Source organism: Haliaeetus albicilla, chromosome 5 (assembly GCF_947461875.1).
Source record: "Haliaeetus albicilla chromosome 5, bHalAlb1.1, whole genome shotgun sequence".
Taxonomy (NCBI): domain Eukaryota; kingdom Metazoa; phylum Chordata; class Aves; order Accipitriformes; family Accipitridae; genus Haliaeetus; species Haliaeetus albicilla.
This window is the reverse complement of record NC_091487.1, coordinates 41,428,593-41,447,721: the sequence shown is the minus strand read 5'-3', so window position 1 is coordinate 41,447,721 and position 19,129 is coordinate 41,428,593. Positions and strand designations below refer to the sequence as shown.

At 39.4% G+C, this 19,129-nt stretch overlaps 2 protein-coding genes across 6 annotated transcripts in view; one reads left to right on the top strand and one right to left on the bottom strand.

The window, feature by feature from the left end:
• The window catches only part of CAPN3 (calpain 3), a 30,641-nt gene extending 22,159 nt beyond the window's left edge, over nt 1-8,482 (top strand). For 3 of the 4 annotated variants that reach the window (XM_069784370.1, XM_009929739.2, XM_069784372.1), the window contains 9 exons: nt 160-261; nt 1,558-1,635; nt 2,308-2,365; nt 2,977-3,041; nt 4,085-4,153; nt 4,736-4,814; nt 6,283-6,399; nt 6,753-6,811; nt 7,443-8,482. In XM_069784370.1, coding sequence (XP_069640471.1) covers nt 160-261; nt 1,558-1,635; nt 2,308-2,365; nt 2,977-3,041; nt 4,085-4,153; nt 4,736-4,814; nt 6,283-6,399; nt 6,753-6,811; nt 7,443-7,469 — 654 coding nt within the window. In that variant the 3' untranslated portion in view covers nt 7,470-8,482. The remainder of the gene's footprint in view (nt 1-159; nt 262-1,557; nt 1,636-2,307; nt 2,366-2,976; nt 3,042-4,084; nt 4,154-4,735; nt 4,815-6,282; nt 6,400-6,752; nt 6,812-7,442) is intronic. The other variant, XM_069784371.1, reaches the window with a different exon arrangement.
• A 1,094-nt stretch (nt 8,483-9,576) lies between these two features.
• The window catches only part of ZNF106 (zinc finger protein 106), a 43,925-nt gene continuing 34,372 nt past the window's right edge, over nt 9,577-19,129 (bottom strand). For both annotated transcript variants that reach the window (XM_069784368.1, XM_069784369.1), the window contains exons 18-22: nt 18,123-18,242; nt 17,586-17,657; nt 16,005-16,076; nt 15,224-15,370; nt 9,577-14,177 (exon numbers count right to left, since the gene is read on the bottom strand). In XM_069784368.1, coding sequence (XP_069640469.1) covers nt 14,121-14,177; nt 15,224-15,370; nt 16,005-16,076; nt 17,586-17,657; nt 18,123-18,242 — 468 coding nt within the window. In that variant the 3' untranslated portion in view covers nt 9,577-14,120. The remainder of the gene's footprint in view (nt 14,178-15,223; nt 15,371-16,004; nt 16,077-17,585; nt 17,658-18,122; nt 18,243-19,129) is intronic.

The window sequence follows — 19,129 nt, the reverse complement described above, 5'->3', positions numbered from 1 at the left end:
TGCTTTCATTCCCAGCTCTGGCTTCTCCAGTCATGCTCTCAGGGGTGGGAGCTGTTGCTGCATGTTCTTTACCACAAATGGTTGTCACCAACTATTTTCGTTTCCACATCTTCTTGTGTAATTTCCATTTTTCTTTTGCTCTCTTCCTTCTTCTTCTAGCCTATCATCTTTGTTTCCGACAGAGCAAACAGCAATAAGGAGCTGACAGCAGATGAGGATGCTGGCAAAGATGGTGAAAAAACCCACATAGATGAGAAAAAGGTTTCTGCAGCAAGTGGCAAAGGGGGAAATAGGGCTTGGTCTGGCTAGCATGACAGCGGCTGGGGGAAGCACAGGAATGGGGCAACGAAGTGTCCTAAGATACTTAACAGCTTTACATCAAATCTTAGCATAACTTGCGTATGGTTTACGTGGATCTAATGAGCATGACACAGACTATCCCTTCAGTTATTTAACACGTGTGCTGGAGGATGTAGTTGCTTGAAAACTACTCTTGGTTGCTCTCTCATACAAGGATCCCCACTGTGACAGACCTTTCCCCACGAGCAGCGCAGTCCAATCCACTCTCGCTCAGCCCCCTGAAGCGGTACATACATAAACTGTGCCTGAGGGGCTTCAGGAGCTCCTGGCAATGATCACAGCCTCCCCCACTACAAGTTACACATCCCTATACCAGTCCCCACTGGCCAGAGGGGAAAAGGATGAGCAAACCCAGGAGCTCCTGCACCCCTCCTCTTTTCTCTCACTACCGGAGAGGAGGAAAACAGGGTAGCGAATGCAGGGTTTCTGCGTGCAGGTGGGTGAGGGACACAAGATGCAATGGCCAGATCCTGCACCCAGGCTCATGGCATCTGGAGGCATGGCTTGAGTTGACAGCAAGCGTGCTGTTCTGCTGCACGGCTGCCAGAACACGCAGGTGGCAAAGTGGGAACCAATCCTAACTTCCCTCTGCATTTAGACAAACAAAAATAAGAACTAAGCCAAGAAATTAACTTTGTTACACATAATTCCTGTAATTTCGGGGGGGGGGGTGTAAAATAGAGTTTCCTTTTTCAGTATCAGCCTCAGAGTTCAGGCTTGCTCTTTGCATGTGTCTGAGAAAGCTTCACTTTCATCATTTGCCTCTGTCTCTTGTGCTACTTGTCTCCAGCAAGGGACCCCCCCCATTACAAAGACCTCTCAAGCTCAAGTCCCTCTGGTCAATTCCGAGCCTACAGGGCAGCTATGGAGCAGATATGCCTCTTCTGCTCCAAACCTCTCCTTTGCAATGTTTTGAAACAAAAAAACCTAGAAGATAAACCTCTGTCAGTGAAAGTAACCCTTTAGGCTCTTTCCAAAAGATAGGAGAGCAATGGGATGAAGTTAAATACTCAGCAGTTTTGCCAAGGAATACATTTAACCAAAAAAAGGGGAAATGAACAGGAGGATGACCTGTTCCTCCAAAGACCTCCAGATTCACTAAGAGGCTCCCTCGTGCAAAGGTGAGCGAGCCGTCCAGGCCCTTTCCCTTCCCTGCTGGGCTAAGAATGTGTCTCTTCTTTCCTTGTCTCTTTTCAGCGTCCTTCAGCAAAAGCTCGTGAGAGGAGTGAAGAGGAACAACAGTTCAGGAATATTTTCCGACAGATTGCAGGGGATGTGAGTACGCAAACAGATCCCTGTGTCTGCCATCAAAGCAGCCTAGCCACAACAGCACCTAAATCAACTGCTTCACAGATTCAAACCACTAAATTTTAAAATTTCCTTTGAGATTTGAAGCTAAGCAAAACCAAATCAAAATCCAATTAAGTATACAGCTATCCTCGTATGTACATATACGCTATTCCCATTGTGTACGAGGGAGCCCGATTTAAATTCGAGCTTTTACTTCTATCACTACCACAAGATGCTATTTTGCAAAGCATGTATAAACAAGTTAGAAATGCAATGCCCTCCAGTACGTGCTTGACGAGGGAAGTTAAAATTAAAAACAGATCAAAGAACTGCATAAATCAAGATGCTGCAAATGGGTTACAGGGATTTTTGCATTTTGCTTTTTGGCTTATACAGTGGCTTGAAATTACTGGTCATTCTTCTAGTTGTAGTTTAATAAGCACTATATGGTAACTTTAGACCTACCTTGTACTTCAGCCTCAAGAAAGATTTGGACTAATGTTTATAATGACCTAGAACGTTCTCTAGTTTGAAGCATATATATGCCATACTGAAAAGTGACAAAAGACTTCATACTTTTAGCATATCCATCCATAAAATGATCTGCTTCATAAGGAATGTTGTAATTAATGATATTCTCACCACATTTCCCACCAGGACATGGAGATCAACGCTGAAGAACTCAGGAACGTTCTCAATAATGTTGTAAAAAAACGTGAGTTTGACCATGTTTTTTCAGTAACCCTGGACAAAGAAATCTGTGGTATAATGTAACCCTCCACCCCTGAGCTGCACTCTAAAAATTATTTATGGTTTCAAACTCACAAATTTCCTACTTACACTTCCATGGACTTTGCATCCGAGACTTTTGCAAGCTGAACTTTTCATAGAGATGCTCTCTATGAGTGACCAAGTACTGATAACACAGAAACGAGCAAACGTTTATTGGAAGCACCACACAGGATAATAGAGCATTTCTAGCAATCTGCAAATGCCCTTTAAAAAAAAAAAAAAAAATCTAATGGAGAGGCAGACTTTTCTCCCTGTTTAGCAAACTTTAGCCTACAGACCCTGGGCTTGTTTAGTTACCTGGAAGTTAGTTTAGAGTTTTCCACAGGTTTTTATTGTGTATAACAGGTCAAGAAAAGTAATCTCTAATTCACAAGCAATAACATTACTTAGAGTCTTTTCAAATTTCTTTACCATTCATTTCTTACTGGATGAAGGAAGTAGGTTTGGCTTCTACTTTGAGTAGAGTTACATCTAAGAGGAAGAAGCACTTGCTGTCTTGCATGATCTGTTTTCACCTGGGATCATTTATTTCAGATAAGGACCTAAAGACAGAAGGATTTGAACTGGAATCCTGCCGCAGCATGATTGCTTTAATGGATGTATCCTTTTCTGGTGAAAGAGGAGTGCGTGATACCACACTAGTCCACTCAGGTTGTATTTCCCACCACTACACACACAATTTAGTAAGTAAGCCAGGGAAGCAGAACAGTACTTTATAGTGCATAGTCAGAGAACACAGCATTCCTCGTTTGGCACATCTTAACTCCAGTCATCTCAACATTACTGTAGTTGGCAGATGAAAATATCCCAAACCAGAAAACTACAGAATAAGTCAGTCAGTATGAGACCCTTCCTTAGGTGTCAGCAACTCATGTACTAAAGCATGATTTTTCAAAAATTTTTTTATAAACCAACTCAACCTAACTACAGTTCTTGCCAACAAACTTACTGTATTTCTCTCTTAAGTTTATAATGTATTATACATTCCACAGTGTGTTTAGCATGCAACACATACAGAAATTGCCTCAGAGCAGGTATAATAAAACACACTACAAGTTACCATACGGGGTTACCTCTGATCAAACAGGAAAACTGAGGGATGTTGTATGTAACACCTGATTTTGAGAGAACATAAGCACATTCAAACATAACCAGAAAAAAATTGTAATTACAACCCAGAGCCATAATGTTTGGAGCCTGAACACAATTTTGTAAATGGCTTAGTCAACATTTTGCTTAGTTCTCAATTAACTTTAAGCAAGGCAGAAAGAGCTTCACTCTAGGATAAAGCTCAGTTTTCTTACAAAACATTGGGTAAGCTTCACATTTGGAGGTATTTGGAAAGAGCCCACTAAAACATCCTGCTTGTGTACTTTATAATAGCTCCAGAAGCAAGCCTCTCTCCTGTACCAGATGTCTGCTTCTACACAAAGTACAAATAGTACTTCACACTCCTCAAACAAAATACTATGCACAATAACAAAACCATTCACAAATATTTTACTGCACAGCTCAGCCCACTCTTAATGCTGAGGAGATCCTGAACTCAGTTTCACATTCATCCCTTCACCAGTAGTTGCAGACTTAATTAATTTTCTCTTAAAAATATTGTGGTTTTTTTACCTGAATGTTTGCATCACAGACAGATGGCTCAGGGAAGATAAACTTTGATGAGTTTCGACATCTCTGGGACAAGATTAAAAGCTGGCAGGTATTGCTGGTATCCACAACACTGTTCTTCACAGCTTCTGCAGTGCAAAAGCTTGTGTAGGAAAACAAGAACTCTCTACATACACTACAACAACAAAAAAAACCCTAAAAAAATTACAAATTAGCTTCTAAAAAGAAAAGTAACGTTTCTCCTCATCCTACTCACAGCCCAAGCAAATAACCTGAATCTCTGAACCTCCAGCACTCGTATAAGAACTTCCCCCATGAGAACAGTACAGATGCATGCAAATTGAGAGGAGGAGGAGGATGGGAACTAGAATCAGGCCTCACAAATAGCTTAATTAGGACAATCAAGAGAGAGGATTAACAGCATAAACTCAAGTCAAACAAGGAGAGTCTCTAGAGGAGAGCTTTTTGCTTCTTAGGGCATGGATCTAAATTATCTTACTTTGTGACGGAGAGGAGCTGTTAACAACTCAGACGGCTCAGCAGCAGCAACGTAAGGCAAATGGCAAAGCCTCCAAGTGCCTGAGGCACACATCCCATATCCAGTCAGTGGGTACATTCAACAGGAGCACAAGCTTTTATTTCTGTTGTGTATTTATTTGTTTTCTTTTTCCAGAAAATCTTCAAGCGTTATGACACGGATCATTCAGGAACTATTAACAGCTACGAGATGCGCAATGCAGTCAAGGATGCAGGTACTTCCCCCAGTGTCCAGTGCCCAACAGCTGAAGAGACCTTATTTTGTTTGATGTATCACAGGGTGAGATCAGGAACATAGTGCTGCCTTTTAAAGACAGACCCTAGAGAAATTAAAAAAATTTTTCTTTCACCCAGCAGAGGTTCTCAAAAATCCAAATGGCAAGCCTTGTATGTCTGTCTTGCCAACCAAATAGATCTCTTCAGCTCTTTAAACTTTATGATAAATGACGCTCTGCTGTCTTAAGGATCTCCCACTTGGGGCCCAGCTGTTCAGGGGGACCAGGGAGTGCTGAAGACATTTGCTCTCATTTAAGCTGTGGATTCTTTATGTTTGTGTAAATAACAAACAAAGAACAGTGGAAAAACTTCAACCCAAGCGTACAGGCACTGAGCAGGTCAATGTCCAAGTTTGCATCAGAGGCAACTGGACGGACATTTCTTGAGTCCTGCTCATGTTTCTTAGGCACTAAGCCATTGGGGGCTGAGTCTCCTCTTCTACCTGCGCAGTGAGAATAAAGTATTTCTGCAAAACTTGCAGTTAATGAAATTTGTCCTGCAAAGAGAGGCTCCTGACTTTTCTTGCTTCTTGTCTCAAACACACTGGTGTGCTTCTTCCCCTGGACAGCAGGCCTCCCCCAGCAAATGTCTTTACCAGCTCTGTAACGGAGCAAGATGACTTCTTTAATCAGAAAATCTGTAGTATCACTACAAACGTAGATGGGGCGATTTCAGTGACACTTCATCTTCAGTAGTATTTTGGCACATCAGTTACCAGTTCATCAAGGAACAGAAACAGATGGCTATCTTGTACTTTACAAAAGATCAGTGATTCGATCCTTTGCTAAGGGCAAAACTACACCTGGATTTGGACTCCTGCTGCAGTAGAAATACAGGTCATTTTTATTTTCCAAGTTTCCATTCCCGCCAGGAAAGCTGTCAATCCCTGACTTTAGAACTAAGAACACATTTTGCAATAAAAATTTCTCAGTCGTACAGCACGTAAGCTGTGCACGACCTTGCATTTAGCCAACAACCAGCAGTACCCAAATCTCGGCAGACCCTTTACGAAGTGCAGTCGCACGCTGCAGCAGCCGGTGCCACAGGTCGGTAACGCCACGCTCAGGAGTCACCTCCTTATCTATTTTTTGGCCACTGTGTACCCGTGTTGTTTTCATTGCAACTTCCTCCTACGTTTCTGTCGCCCGGTTTTCGTCGCTTTGCTCTTACCAGGCTCAGCTAGGCCGCAGACTCTTTGGTGTAGACCTCTCCTCTTCACACTTACAGCATGAGGTGACTCGCTTGCCCTTGGCCCTCCCAAATCGTAATTTAAAAACGTTACTCCTGTTTTAAGAAAGCAGCTGGACAGAGGGAAGCTCCTTGTAGCTTCCCTTCATTTTATTTAGCGGCTGCAGCAGTAGCCTCCACCCTGAGCCCCAGCTGGGCCCCGTTTCTGGTCCTCCGCAGGGTTTCGGCTGAACAACCAGCTCTACGACATCATCACCATGCGCTACGCCGACAAGAACATGAACATCGACTTTGACAGCTTCATCTGCTGCTTCGTCCGCCTGGACGCCATGTTCAGTGAGTGGCTGCCCCGGTTTTACTGCGCTGCCTCCCCGCCTCGCCCCCAAAACACACTGTCGTACTCAAAAAAGTTTGTTTAAAGCACTGCTGCCTATATATAGTATTAATAATTAAAGATATGTGCTCAGGGAATCTAAAATATGACAGCCATCTCATACAAACACAAAAGAAACCACTGCATTTCTCCTAGCTAAGGAAAAACACAGCAGAAATACTTGCTGAGCACATAAGTAAATACCTGCACAAGTTTGCGTAACAGAACTGGAGCACAATTTAGTTTGCTATCTGGGATCATCTTTACACAAACAGTAATTTAACCTACTCCATATATTTTTGTTTCCTTGCTTTAGGGGCATTCCACGCCTTTGATAAAGATGGAGATGGCATCATTAAGCTCAATGTCCTGGAGGTAAACTGCTTTATGCCAGTATTTCTAACACAAGGTCACATACTAAATTTTAATCATATTATTCATTGCACATGTTCTCAAGGGGACCTATAAGAGTTGGTCTGAAATCGTCATCCAATTGGTAAGAGGCCACAAAAGCTCCTAAAAATTTCGCTACCAGCTTTACACAGAAAACACCCATGATCCGCCAGCAACAGCTGCTCTGTAAGACTCCAGTTGGTGCTGAAGGGCACAGCTGCGGACTCTTCAGATCATCTTTAAAGTGCTACAAAATCTTTTGACTTTTTTTTTTTAATAAGGCCATTTAAATCAAACATACTGATAGGGCATTATATGTTAATGGGGTTTAACATAGTTCTTTACCTTTTGAAAATCTTATTAAGACGACTTAGGAAGTTTCAACTTAAAAGCATGTCTTCTGCTAAGGAGATCATAAAAAAAGTCTTCACTTGTTGCAAGGGAAGGAGAAATAGGAGCAAGAAGCCCAAGACAAAATTCCCCACTGCCACTGTGCTTCATACTAAGCGTCAGCAAGCAGCTGCCTTCCCACTAGAGAGGGCGGTGTCTCAATACGATTTGTTGGAGGATGCCAACAAGTCTCCCATCCTTTAATTTTTAACTCTTCTTTCAGTGGCTGCAGCTCACAATGTATGCGTAAGACCAGAGCCAGTGGCCACCTTCATCGAGAACACACTCAAGACTTCTGTTCTGCGTAACTAGCTCCATTCATCCCGAAGTGCAAACAAGACCACTTCCTAATTACATGTTTTGCTTGCCGAGGGAAACAGCGCATGGGAAGAAGCCTTTGGAAAAAGAGACAACCATACCCCAGTAGGCAGACCAGTGCGCATATTCTGTAACTACTTTTATAACTTCCTGACATTTTCCTTTGGGCAACAAGGACTAATTTATTGATGACTGGATTAAGCTTTTTCTGCATGGTAAATACATGGAGCATGCATCGCTGTTCTGCTTATGCTGACAACTGGAAAAGTCTTCCCTCAAGTCAGGCAAAACTGGGACTGCATCTGAACTGTGAAAGTCAGAGGTGTTTACTACCCCCTGTACCTAGTCATTAACTCTTTGTCCTGCTTTTGATACTATAATTTCAGCCTCTTCACAATGGTGACTGAATGTTTCATATGAGATTATGCTAGATCACATTACTATTACACATCTCAATCATGTTGTCCTAGATGCGGCTGCGGAGGTGGTTCTCTGCTACGCCAGAACCGTGGAAGTAAGGCACAACAGACTGCAATCCCTAGGTACAGCTCGGTCTAGTGCCTCAGCAAAAGTATCAGAAGTGTGCAATTTGCTCTCATTTTGAGTACCCCCATTGTATCTTAATTACACATTGGACATTTTAAATGTTTTTTATTGTAACTGCATTCTCTGTAACGTTGAGAAAGTTGTTTCCCATTTGAGACAGAAAACCTCTTATACATACAAATTTATGTATCTACACACACTTTCCCCACCACCACACACACACACCTCGGGGTCCTATTTCCTGACAGTATTGTGTATTTTTTTATTGTAACAGGTGACGTGTAGCAGAATCAGACACTATGTTAGCATGATCACATTAGGAATATTATTCGAATGTGCAAGTACAATTAGTTTAATTGAACCGAAAATAAAACCAACTGGATTTTGGCCTAAGCTTAAGGGTTGTTTTTTGTTTTTATTTTGAAAGAACAGAGGAGGATGAAACATTGAGCACTCTTCCACCATTCTCCTGAATATACAGCAGCTTTTGGAGTTTTATGGCAAGCGTGAAATCAGCTTAATCTCTCAAACACTTGCCCGTTTGCTCCTTGAATGCATTAAAAAAAAAAAAAAAAAGCGCACTTAAGCTTGAGAGGTTCCATCATTACCAGGTTTAAGGATGACAGGCTTTCAGAACTGGTCAATCATCAATCAATATAAAAATGGAAAGAAAAGAAAATATACAAAAAAAGGTGTGAAGAGACCAGACTTTGTCAGGAGAACCTTCTACTTCGTTCTCTAGTGGTAAAGAGTAACAAAGCCATCCACTGTTGTAAAGCAAAATTGTGAAACCAAATCATAGCACCCACTCAAAGTTATTCTGTTAAGTAGCACATTTAACTGAAAGGTCACTAAGAAATAGAAAAGCTTTTGACTATAAAGTTCTTAATGTTGTCTTGCACTGTAACTTACTCTGAAAGAGGAAGAAAATCCTATAGTTTATATAAAGAGTTATTTTCCTTTAAATTCAACTTTTATTTTAACCCAGGCCACGTTTTTAAGATGACTGGAACACTAGGAGCCCTGGGCTCCAGCCATGTGTTACCCCCACTAAGCTATTATTTTCCATACAAAAAATACGGCAGAGATGGTCTCAGTTGGGATGTTAAGAGAAAACCAAAATCTATCAGTCAACAGATCAAAATGAAGATTTTTGACTGGCAACTCAAAACTGCTCCTTAAAGTCCTGGTGAGTGAACTACCAACTTCCCTTTGCAACAGGCCATGAAGCAAGGGAGTCAGTACGTCATCTTGGAGGCACCAGCTGGGTGGACACTTTCCATTTTCCCTGTCAAACGACTAGGTCCGAGATTCCTGCACACTGGAAGCAAAAACTTGCAACATTCCTGTCAGTGCTGGAGCTTCAAAGTGGCCTGTCTGATTTTTCCCAGCCTTCTTAAAAAAGTGAAAAATCCAGGACAAAGTCAAGTTCTACTGAATCCTGTAAAAGAATCATTCTATTCAATACAAAGAAGAATCAGACTGACAAACCATAACAATATAAAGAACTTTTATTTTTCTTTTTCCTCTTCCTTTTTTTCTTCTATTGCTGTGTAAAGTTTCATTATTATGCTCACAGCTTTGTACCAAAGTGAGAGAAGAAAACCATGGTCAATCTGTGCACATGTTCTACACAGCTTAAATTATTAAATATTCAGTCATGTTGTTTTATTCCACTTCCATTCCTCAAAAAGACTGTTTAACACTTAACAGCAAAATGAAATTTGAGAAGCTGGCAGGTGCATATAATGGAATATATATCTACACAGTTTGCTCTTTCACAATTAAATATTTTACAAACAGCAGCTGTAACTGTTTCCTTATCCTTCCTTACATACTGCAACTCCGGACAACTTAGACTGTTTGAATGATAGTACCGCACAAGCCAGAAAACCAAGATTCATCTGTACCTGTGTTTTAATACAAAAGAAGGGAAAAATATTTTCTCAACACCACATTTTTGTTTCTGGGAACCTGCAGTTTATTGCGAGTTTTCAGTTATTGTTTACCTTGATCCAGCATTATTATGCATATTTTCACACTGTACAAGAACTGCACTACTTCAAACACACCGCATGGCCAAACTCCTGCTATTTTGCAGAAGTCAGCTCATGTGCTGATAACATGTTTAAAGTCTGCAATCCACATGTAAGTGACAGAAGGCAAGCAGAAGCTGAGATATTTAATGCATCTTTGTACCAATGGATACAGCATTTTTCCGTCCAGCCCCTTACACATACAGAAGCAGCAGTATTAGGCCATAGAGTATTTTGCACTGCCAGTTAGCTGTTATTTTTCCCTGTGATTTGGAGAAGAAAGGAGCAATGACTATAGACCAATCCGAGCATTGTCTTACAATTCAATACATGTGAGGCTATTGGGGTTGGGGAAGGTTAAGCTTTGCAGCACGTGAACTTTAAGTGATCTTTTTATGCTACTCCTTTTGGAGCTCGGGCAGGGCTTGGTATGCCTATGGCACAACAAGTTCTCATGCCTTTGAAGAGGATGATATAACTGGTTTCAGTAGCACCTGGCCCATTCTTTATATCATTAAAGCGTACAATGCCTCTCAGCACTTTCTGTCTGCTGGGGAGGCTCATAGCTTAACAGGCGCAATACCAGTCCTGCTAAGAGGAAAATGGCAGCTTGCCCCGCAAAGGGCCTGCCATATGTAGTCAGCCACATAGCAAGTCCAGAGCTCATTATTTAACATTTGACTAATAAAATCAACACAGCTAACCAGAAAATAAACCCTTACTCTACTCACTCTTCCACCCACAACTTTTTACTTGCATAAAAAACAAACTGAAAACAAAAATAGTCCTGAAACAAGCTACAGATGTGCAGTACTGCTTTTCAAGCAAATATTACTCCATTAAATTTCACAAACAGTCTACCTTCCCAAAGTTATTACTCTCTTCAACTGGAGGTATATCAGGAATCAAAACCCTAAGTTGCAAGACCAGAGAGGATCTCATTAACAGCTACCAAGCCAATACATAAATTTGGCATCTCTCTTCTGCAATTGCCTCTGGAAGCAGTGAACGGCCAATAGTGAAAGCTGCACCGAATTCCAGCTGAACAAATAGGATACCTCCCCACAAAACTCCAGAGAAGCCTGGGGATTTCCACAGTTGCACAACAACTTCACAGCAAATCCTTTTAAGATATCCTCAGACAAAGCAGCACAGCATTTTTGTCTGAGCCCCTGAGCGATTTTTAAAATGGTTTTTAATTTGTGAAGCAAAATTTTATAAACACTCATGCAGCTTTGCTATTTTCCTGCCTCTTATGCATTTTAAGATTCTTACAATATCTGCAGTGACCTACAAAGTGGCAAAAGACACCACTGCTAAAGCTGGATTTCAGAAGTCCAGACTTTTCGGGAGGACTGTTTTCAAGGACAGATAAGGAAATATCATGGAGTACAAGAAAAGGAAGTCTGCTTCCACCAACTAGAAAAGATAAACCCAACAAGCAATCAGGAATGCAAATAAAGTGTAATAACTGTGTTTGTTGCAACACCTAGTGAGAAAGATCTTTACACGTTCCTGAAAACAGCTGAAAGAACGTGAAGAATCACAAAGAAGAACTAACAAAATCTACTCTCAAACACCATTTTTCAGAATGCTACAATCACTCCACATGCTTGCCCTCAGGACACACTTCCACACCTTCACTTCAAACACAGTCTGTGAAGGAGGACAGCTTGAGATGTTCACATTGTTTATGCCACACTTTTACATGCTCCCTCATCGTGGTTCAAAAAAAACCCAGAAGAACTTTTGAATGTCAGTAATTTTGGAAATGGTTTAAGTATTATGCAGCCTTCTGCTTTTAGGTCATGAAAAAAACAAGTACTCTTGGAGACTTTAGAGCAATACAGCCTGCATCAGAAAACATTTACACTGCTCAGAGATTTCCCTGAACTTTATTCTCTCTTGAATTGCTTCATCCACAGACCACAGAAAGAAATTAAAAAAAAAAACAAACAAAACCAAACAAAAACCCCAGACACACACCACAAAACCCAAAACACCCTCAAAAATAGCTTGGGGTCTGAGCCACATATTGGGTTTTTTCCTGTCCACAAACAGCTTAATAAAAAACCCCAAACAAATCACCACAAAAGCACTGGAACCTCAGAGATTCCCATGTCTGAAGTAGGATGCTACTGCATCTCATTGCTACTTTACTCCTGTCTCTCACAAAAAAATCATCAACGTCAAGCAATTACAGAGAAATTATGCTTGTACGCTAAGACAATACAAAAATAGTGTGCTTCAGAGAAGGCCCTGAAGTTCCTTGATTTGATGGCAGTGGAACATCCATGGGCTTTCCTCAGTCACTTTCTTGGCCTAAAAAGGCTTCTTTATAGTCAAAGAACGAGGCTATAAAACTTATTTGGTCTATGGTTGGCATACCAAGCCTCAAAGTAGTGGTGAAAGAGATGCCCAGTAAAAATAGTACAGTCAATTTGTTTGAAAAGCGCTGGGTTCATTTATAAGCAGCTCAGTTTTGACACTGGGCTGTCTTTACCTTCTGTTACAATTTAAGGAAACCTCTGCTTTTTTTATCCTGACCAGCAAGTTAGGCAAAAGTGAACAAAAAGCTCCTTGCTAGATTAGTCTCATTGTTTAAGGAAGCTCTTTGCTAAATTAGTGTCATTATGGGAGAGAGGATCGCAAAAGGCAAGAAGTACATTTCACTGAACTCAATGGGTAAAGTTATCCACCCTAAGGGACACCTGCAGAGGAATCCTGAGAAGTACAGTCAGTCTTCTCCACTGCACTGGCTCCTCTGTGGTACCTTCTGTGCATTAGTAGAAACAAGACTTTCACATGCGATATGCATTTTTTTATCCTCAGCTTCTGCTTGAGAACTTTAGACTTTAAAATCCTCTAAAATCCTGCTCCATTCTTTCCAGTTGAGTTTTTGTCAACTTGATATAGCCCAAGCCAATTAAGCCGCTTCACAACAGAAACAAAACATGACCTAAGTGGATGAACTTAGACAGGCAGTGCCTTCGCATTTCTCTTAGTTTGCGATGCCATGAAGATATGGGACTGTGAAACTCGGTCACTAAGATTCCAAATAAAGTCAGGAATCCAACTATGGTGTTGTATCAAGACAGCAGTGGTTATGCTGGTATTCAACTAAAACAAAAGCTGACACCACTTACTTATTTCCTGTACATCAGGACCTATATTTAAAAAAACTAAGATTGCAAAGCACATGATTGGAGCTACTGTTCTGGCTGTTTTGCTGCTACTGGCATACCTCTTAAGAAATAACTGCTTTCCTCCAAATAAACAAAATACCTCAGGAGGTACAGTGTTTAGGGCAGTCTGTTACTGTATATATTGTGCCAGTTACAGCAATTTTTACACAAGGATAAAAAATAAGTTACAATTAACATTAAAAAAAATTATTTATTCCAGTTCTCCATAAAATACCTTTTCCGTTTATGAAGAAAGTAAAAATGTACACTGGATATTCAGGTTACACCGTTAGAATTTGTGATACTCTGGTTTGCAGAATTTTATTAAAATCAGCTAAAAAAATTGGATACAAGATAAACCCAGACAAGTCTTAGACACTTCACAGGCTTCAAGCTGAGTTTGCAAACACCAGCACCTATTGTAATCTAAGTTCTCAACACCCCTCTGGACTTCCCAAAGACTATGCTTCTTAAAAAAAACAAACACAAAACAAACCCCACAACAAAAAAAACAAACAGAAAAAACAAACAACAACAACAAAAAAATCAAGTCAGACAAGAGGAGGGAATATTCTTATCTGTCAATGAATTAAAAACTTGCAAGAATCTTCCATTTGGGCCAAGTCTTAATTGACCAGCCTTATTTCTACAGAGTGCAGCACAACCTGCAGTCTCTGTAGCAAGGCATTTCAGCCCGACTCCATTTTTGCATTCCAAGTGGGAGAAGAAAAAAGGAAAGACTGGAGTAAGAAATTGATGTTATTTGGAATAATTCTGACATATAAAATTACTTCCCAATGTGGGAGGTGAAAAGCTTCATGAGTCAATCCTGCTGTCATCCTCAGCATGTCTTTCAATGTGCCCTACAGCATCCTAGAAAAGAACCAGAGAAATCAGTTAAAAATAATAATTAAAAAAAAACCAAAACCAACACACAAAAAAACCCACAAAAAACTTTGCAAGAGAGTCTTGAAGCCTCAGTGAAAGTGACATTCTGGATAATATACATTTATTAGCTTAAAGCTTCTAAAAAAAGTAAAAAAAAAATTTAAAAAAATCGATGCCAAGCTATTAAATCACATATATTAAAGTATCTCACATACCACATGATTCAAGGCAAATAAAAACCAGCTTCCTTTCTGACTAGAAGAGCATATCAAATAAACATATCTAAAGCCAGTGCTTAAAGAGAAATTAAAGGATTCTACTTCTGCTTCGTAGTTCTCAAAGAAACCTCCTTCCATTGCATATTTTGACAACCATTCAACAGGAACGTAGTTTATATTGCCAAGGAGTAAAATGTGGACTTTTACCAATCAGCCTATAGGTAACAACCCTCCTTCCACCCACCCCCCAACACCTTCCACATCACTTAATCCAACTCTTACATCTTCATTTTTTTTCCCATCTGGCTAACATTTACTCAGAAATTTATGCACTACTTATTTAAAGATTGTTAGCAAAACCAATCCTATGTGAAAAATAAACAGCAACGGCATCCACAACAATGAAGGGGGGTAGTGATGGATAAAAATTAAGAGGATAAAAACCTGTTTTAAGACTGATGTAGGAAAAACATATTTTTAAGGTGAACAAACAAAAACTTAATAACATCTTGAGCATAGTTATCAGAATTTCTTCTAATATTTCAAGAATTTTATCATTTCCATGTAATATTTTAGGATCAAACTGTTTTAAATTGACCATATCTCAAGTTATCATACTTAGCTGCACTCTTCATCTGTCACAGGTTGAACTGAACCCTATTAGCCTTGTATGACTCTTAAAGTATGCAGTTAGGTCTGTAAAGACTAGAAGAATTTAACCCTTTTCACGAGAAATAGGATCAAGTCCCACAATTGTGGTGATATAAAGTACTTTATACTACCAAATACAACCACGTTAGTTCAAACACATACCTGCTTGGAACCCTTCCTGGAAGTAAAGAAAGCATCACAGTTCTTCCAACGACATTTTAGGGTCTGAAAATTTGGGTTGGTGTGGTCAGTTAGCAAGTGTTGTTTCAGATGGTCCACAACTCCAAAGATCAGTGAACATCCATGCCACTGGTAGAAAAAACATGCCAGAATAAGCCAGGGGAAAAGAATTTTAGCTAATGCTTTTCTTCTTGCAACTTCACAATATTCTATGAAGACTGTTCACACACGTGTCACCTCCTGAAACTTTTTAATCTTATTATTTCATTTCCATCCTCAATGATCTCTATTACTTTAATGACAGCTTTACAGCGATTCTTCCCGCCTCTAGCCAAGCCTGGACCATCAGCGAGAATGGCAGGAGGAAGAAAGGAACTAAGCCTTTAGGAGATTTAAGCTCACCTGAGATGGAGTCATTGGGAATTTAATTAAATTTACTTAGCAGAGTAAATTAGTTTTTCTATGTCACTCAGCTGAAGTTTTTGGTTTTAAACAGTTACATGTCACTATCTAGAAATTGCCAGGAAAAAAAAGAATTTAAGATGCTACTATCAACTTGCCCCAAAGAATACACATATACTAAAGACCATGAAAAACTGAACTAGTAATATATACTTACATTTAAAATGTACATATACACTTTAAAAATATTATTGAATTATAATAAATTAAAGGTCAAGACGTCCAAGACTAAGTAGCAACCACCCCTAGAAAATTAGTCTAAAACTGTAACAAAGAAGGCTAAAAACATTTTGCTCATTACCCAGCAACGATAATTCTGCATCAGATTAAGCCTCACAGCTCTGACACTGCCATCATAGCATCCAGTGTAGATCTGTAAAAGAAACATTTATGGATAAGCAAGCTGGAAATAATACAAAAAAGAAAGAAGTCAAATTTTGAAGGAGGCTTCATGTAGAATGTATTAGGTGAAAAACAATAAAATATCAACATGCAAGGTGTCTAAATTTAAAAAATGGGTCCAACCTAATTCTTTTAAGATTTGCATTCATAGTTTACAAAAACCTACTAACAAATAAGACATGTGTCCATAACTTCTATCAATGATAGTGTCAAGCATTTAAAAGTTCAGAAAACTTTAAAATATGTTACTATCCACTGAAGTGAAAAAAGTTAGGTGTAAATGTCAAGTTGAACATATTTCCAGGACTTAACCAGTTATATGTATATCAAAAAGGGATGGAGAGGAAGGATGAGGAAGAACACCAGAATTTCAGAAAGAGAAGACTGATGCAGATCCTGAAAAGGTAGGCAAAATGACATCTTAAAAAACCCCTTTTTTTGGCAAATAGTCCACACAAAATTGTCCTCTAGAAAGAAAATGTCAGATGCTCATAATCCCATAAAGGATATTCATCATTAAAAAAAGTCCTCACATAATACAAAAAACTCTGCAAGATGAAGATTTCATTTGTTATTTTTGTTCAAGTCTTTTTGTCTCTTGAAAATTCATCACTAGCATATAAGAACCAATATGCTGTGTGTAAGAGACTATACTTTACTACTAAGACTACTACAGAAAATTATAATCTTTCAATTGTCACTAAGCTTCTCATCTGAAAACTTTCATGTGAAAATGCCCAAAACAGACTATTGCTGGGGGACAGTTCAAGCCTCAGACTGTAAGCACAAAGCCTGAATGCATTCAGCTTTCCATCTCACTCACATGAGAAGTGAAGCTTGGGCAGTATATATTCCCACTAGTAGGAGATCAGTTCTGTTACACTTGATTCTTCTGTTATTATAGATCATTACTATACCTCTTATTTTACAATCTGAAATAAAGTTTGCAAACAAATTCCTACACATGCAGGCAAATAACTGCTTTCAATGACTATTTTAAGCAAGTTATTTATCCAGAAGTGCTTCTAAAACCTATTGTGCAGGGCAGATGCATGAAGAAATCTGTGCACCTAAATCAATTGCATACCTTTGTTTAGGTTCTATCAAAGGTTACTAGAGGTTTGACTATGGGTGAAGTTTTTCTCTAGCATCTGTGTGACTCTCTTGAGCAAAAGTCAAACAGGATTGATGCTTGAAAAGAGGAAATATTTTACTATTTCTAGACTCTTCATTGCAATCATCACTGTAAACAGAACTACTGTTTTAAGACTACAGTAAGCTAGAAGGTAATTTTTCCTCAGACAATAATATTACATAAATACAAAGCTGTGACAGCAATGTGATTTTTTGACTGACATTTCTAAGTTCTTCTTAGTCAGACAGCAGGTCGATTTCATTATCTGAAAAAATTAAACTGTCTTGTATATGCTTGTGGAAATTACAACCTTCTCTTTGAGATCAGCGAAAAGAAGGAAGTTACCATGCTCTTGTGGATGGTCATGCACATGATCATATCTGTGTGGCCTCCATAGACTTGCAAGCGGTCATGCGACTTGAAAGAAACAGAAACAGACATTTAATAGCATGACAGTTAATAGCCATTTTTCACAGACATGCAAATGGCAATGCTTCCAAGAGCAGTTTGCTGGGTAGCAACTAAACTCCTCTGGTGGACTCCAAACTTCATAGCCACCATGAAAGCTCACTTTTCCTCACGTGACTTCTGTGAGTCTTTTTGTCCAACTAAGCACTTGGTCTTTCAGCAGACAAAACTAACATCTCCCCACTTTTCTGAGCCGTCACTGTCTTAGGATAACCCAGATTCTAAAAGAGTGGTTTAGGTTACATTCTTTAAAACCCATGTATTTTGGCTGGTGAGACAACTATATATTCTGAGTGACAGGAAAGAGAGGGATGGGGAGAGACCAGTAAGCACAAAGATGACTTCTATTTGACTTCAGAATAATTAATTAACCCATATTAGGTAAATGTCATTAGTGACCATCTATTTTCTTACCTGTAGCTCATAAACACGAACAAATTTATCCAGACAAGCTGTCACCATCACTTTCCCAAGAATGTTCACAACTGTTACTGCATGGTTATGGCCTTTATAGATCCGTACCAGCTCTCCAGTCTGCATCAATAAAAAGAAAGGCAAATAGATGTTTTGTTTTTTAATAAAACAAAACAAAACAGTTTTACCTAACCTTGATAGGGTAGCTAGCTTCAATGCTTACTAGTCAAAAAATGGAAACACCCTTTATTAGACTTGCTTTTCCTGTGAAGGCACTTCTAGATTGTGATCAAATACTACTTATCCTTTTCTTTGCCCATGTTAACACAGAGCCATTCCAGTACAACAGAAACGCATGCCACTATGGAAAACATCTACTTCTCTTTCCATCATTAGTTACATGTTCCCGCCTACCCTGCAACTAGTACTATGCTATTAGTACCAGCAGTATTTATGTAGCCACAAGGTTCAGTGGGCAAATTTAGCTAAATACACAGAAATACACGATTTTTTTTGTCAATTAAAATTTACCTCTGATTAGTTTCTTAATCTAACTTATCGCATAGCTACATGAATGCTTCTGCTAGCACAGAGGAAAGATGGCGTAAAAGAAGAACACAGTGGCAGGCTAGAGACAAAGCATTCACAACAGTTTAACAGCCTTTGAACCAGCTAGCTTGGAACACTGCATTCCTCAAGTTTTCCTGTAATAAAGAAGCTCTTCCCCCACCAGAATCTCTCACATTGCTTTGCTCTGAACCCTTTCCACATTATCAGCATGTTTGTAGTAATATTTGCAAAAGCACGATCCCCAGACAAAAAGGTATTGCATATGGTATTACAAGAGTCAGCATGTTTATGTATCCTCTACATGTCTCCTTAGTTAGCTATAGTACATAGTCACATTAACAAAATCATATGACTTCCTTTTCTGGAAGCAATTTGCCCCACCAGTCAGTCAAAAATTCTGGAAATACTGACTTTATAGCACAGAAATTCACTGCCTT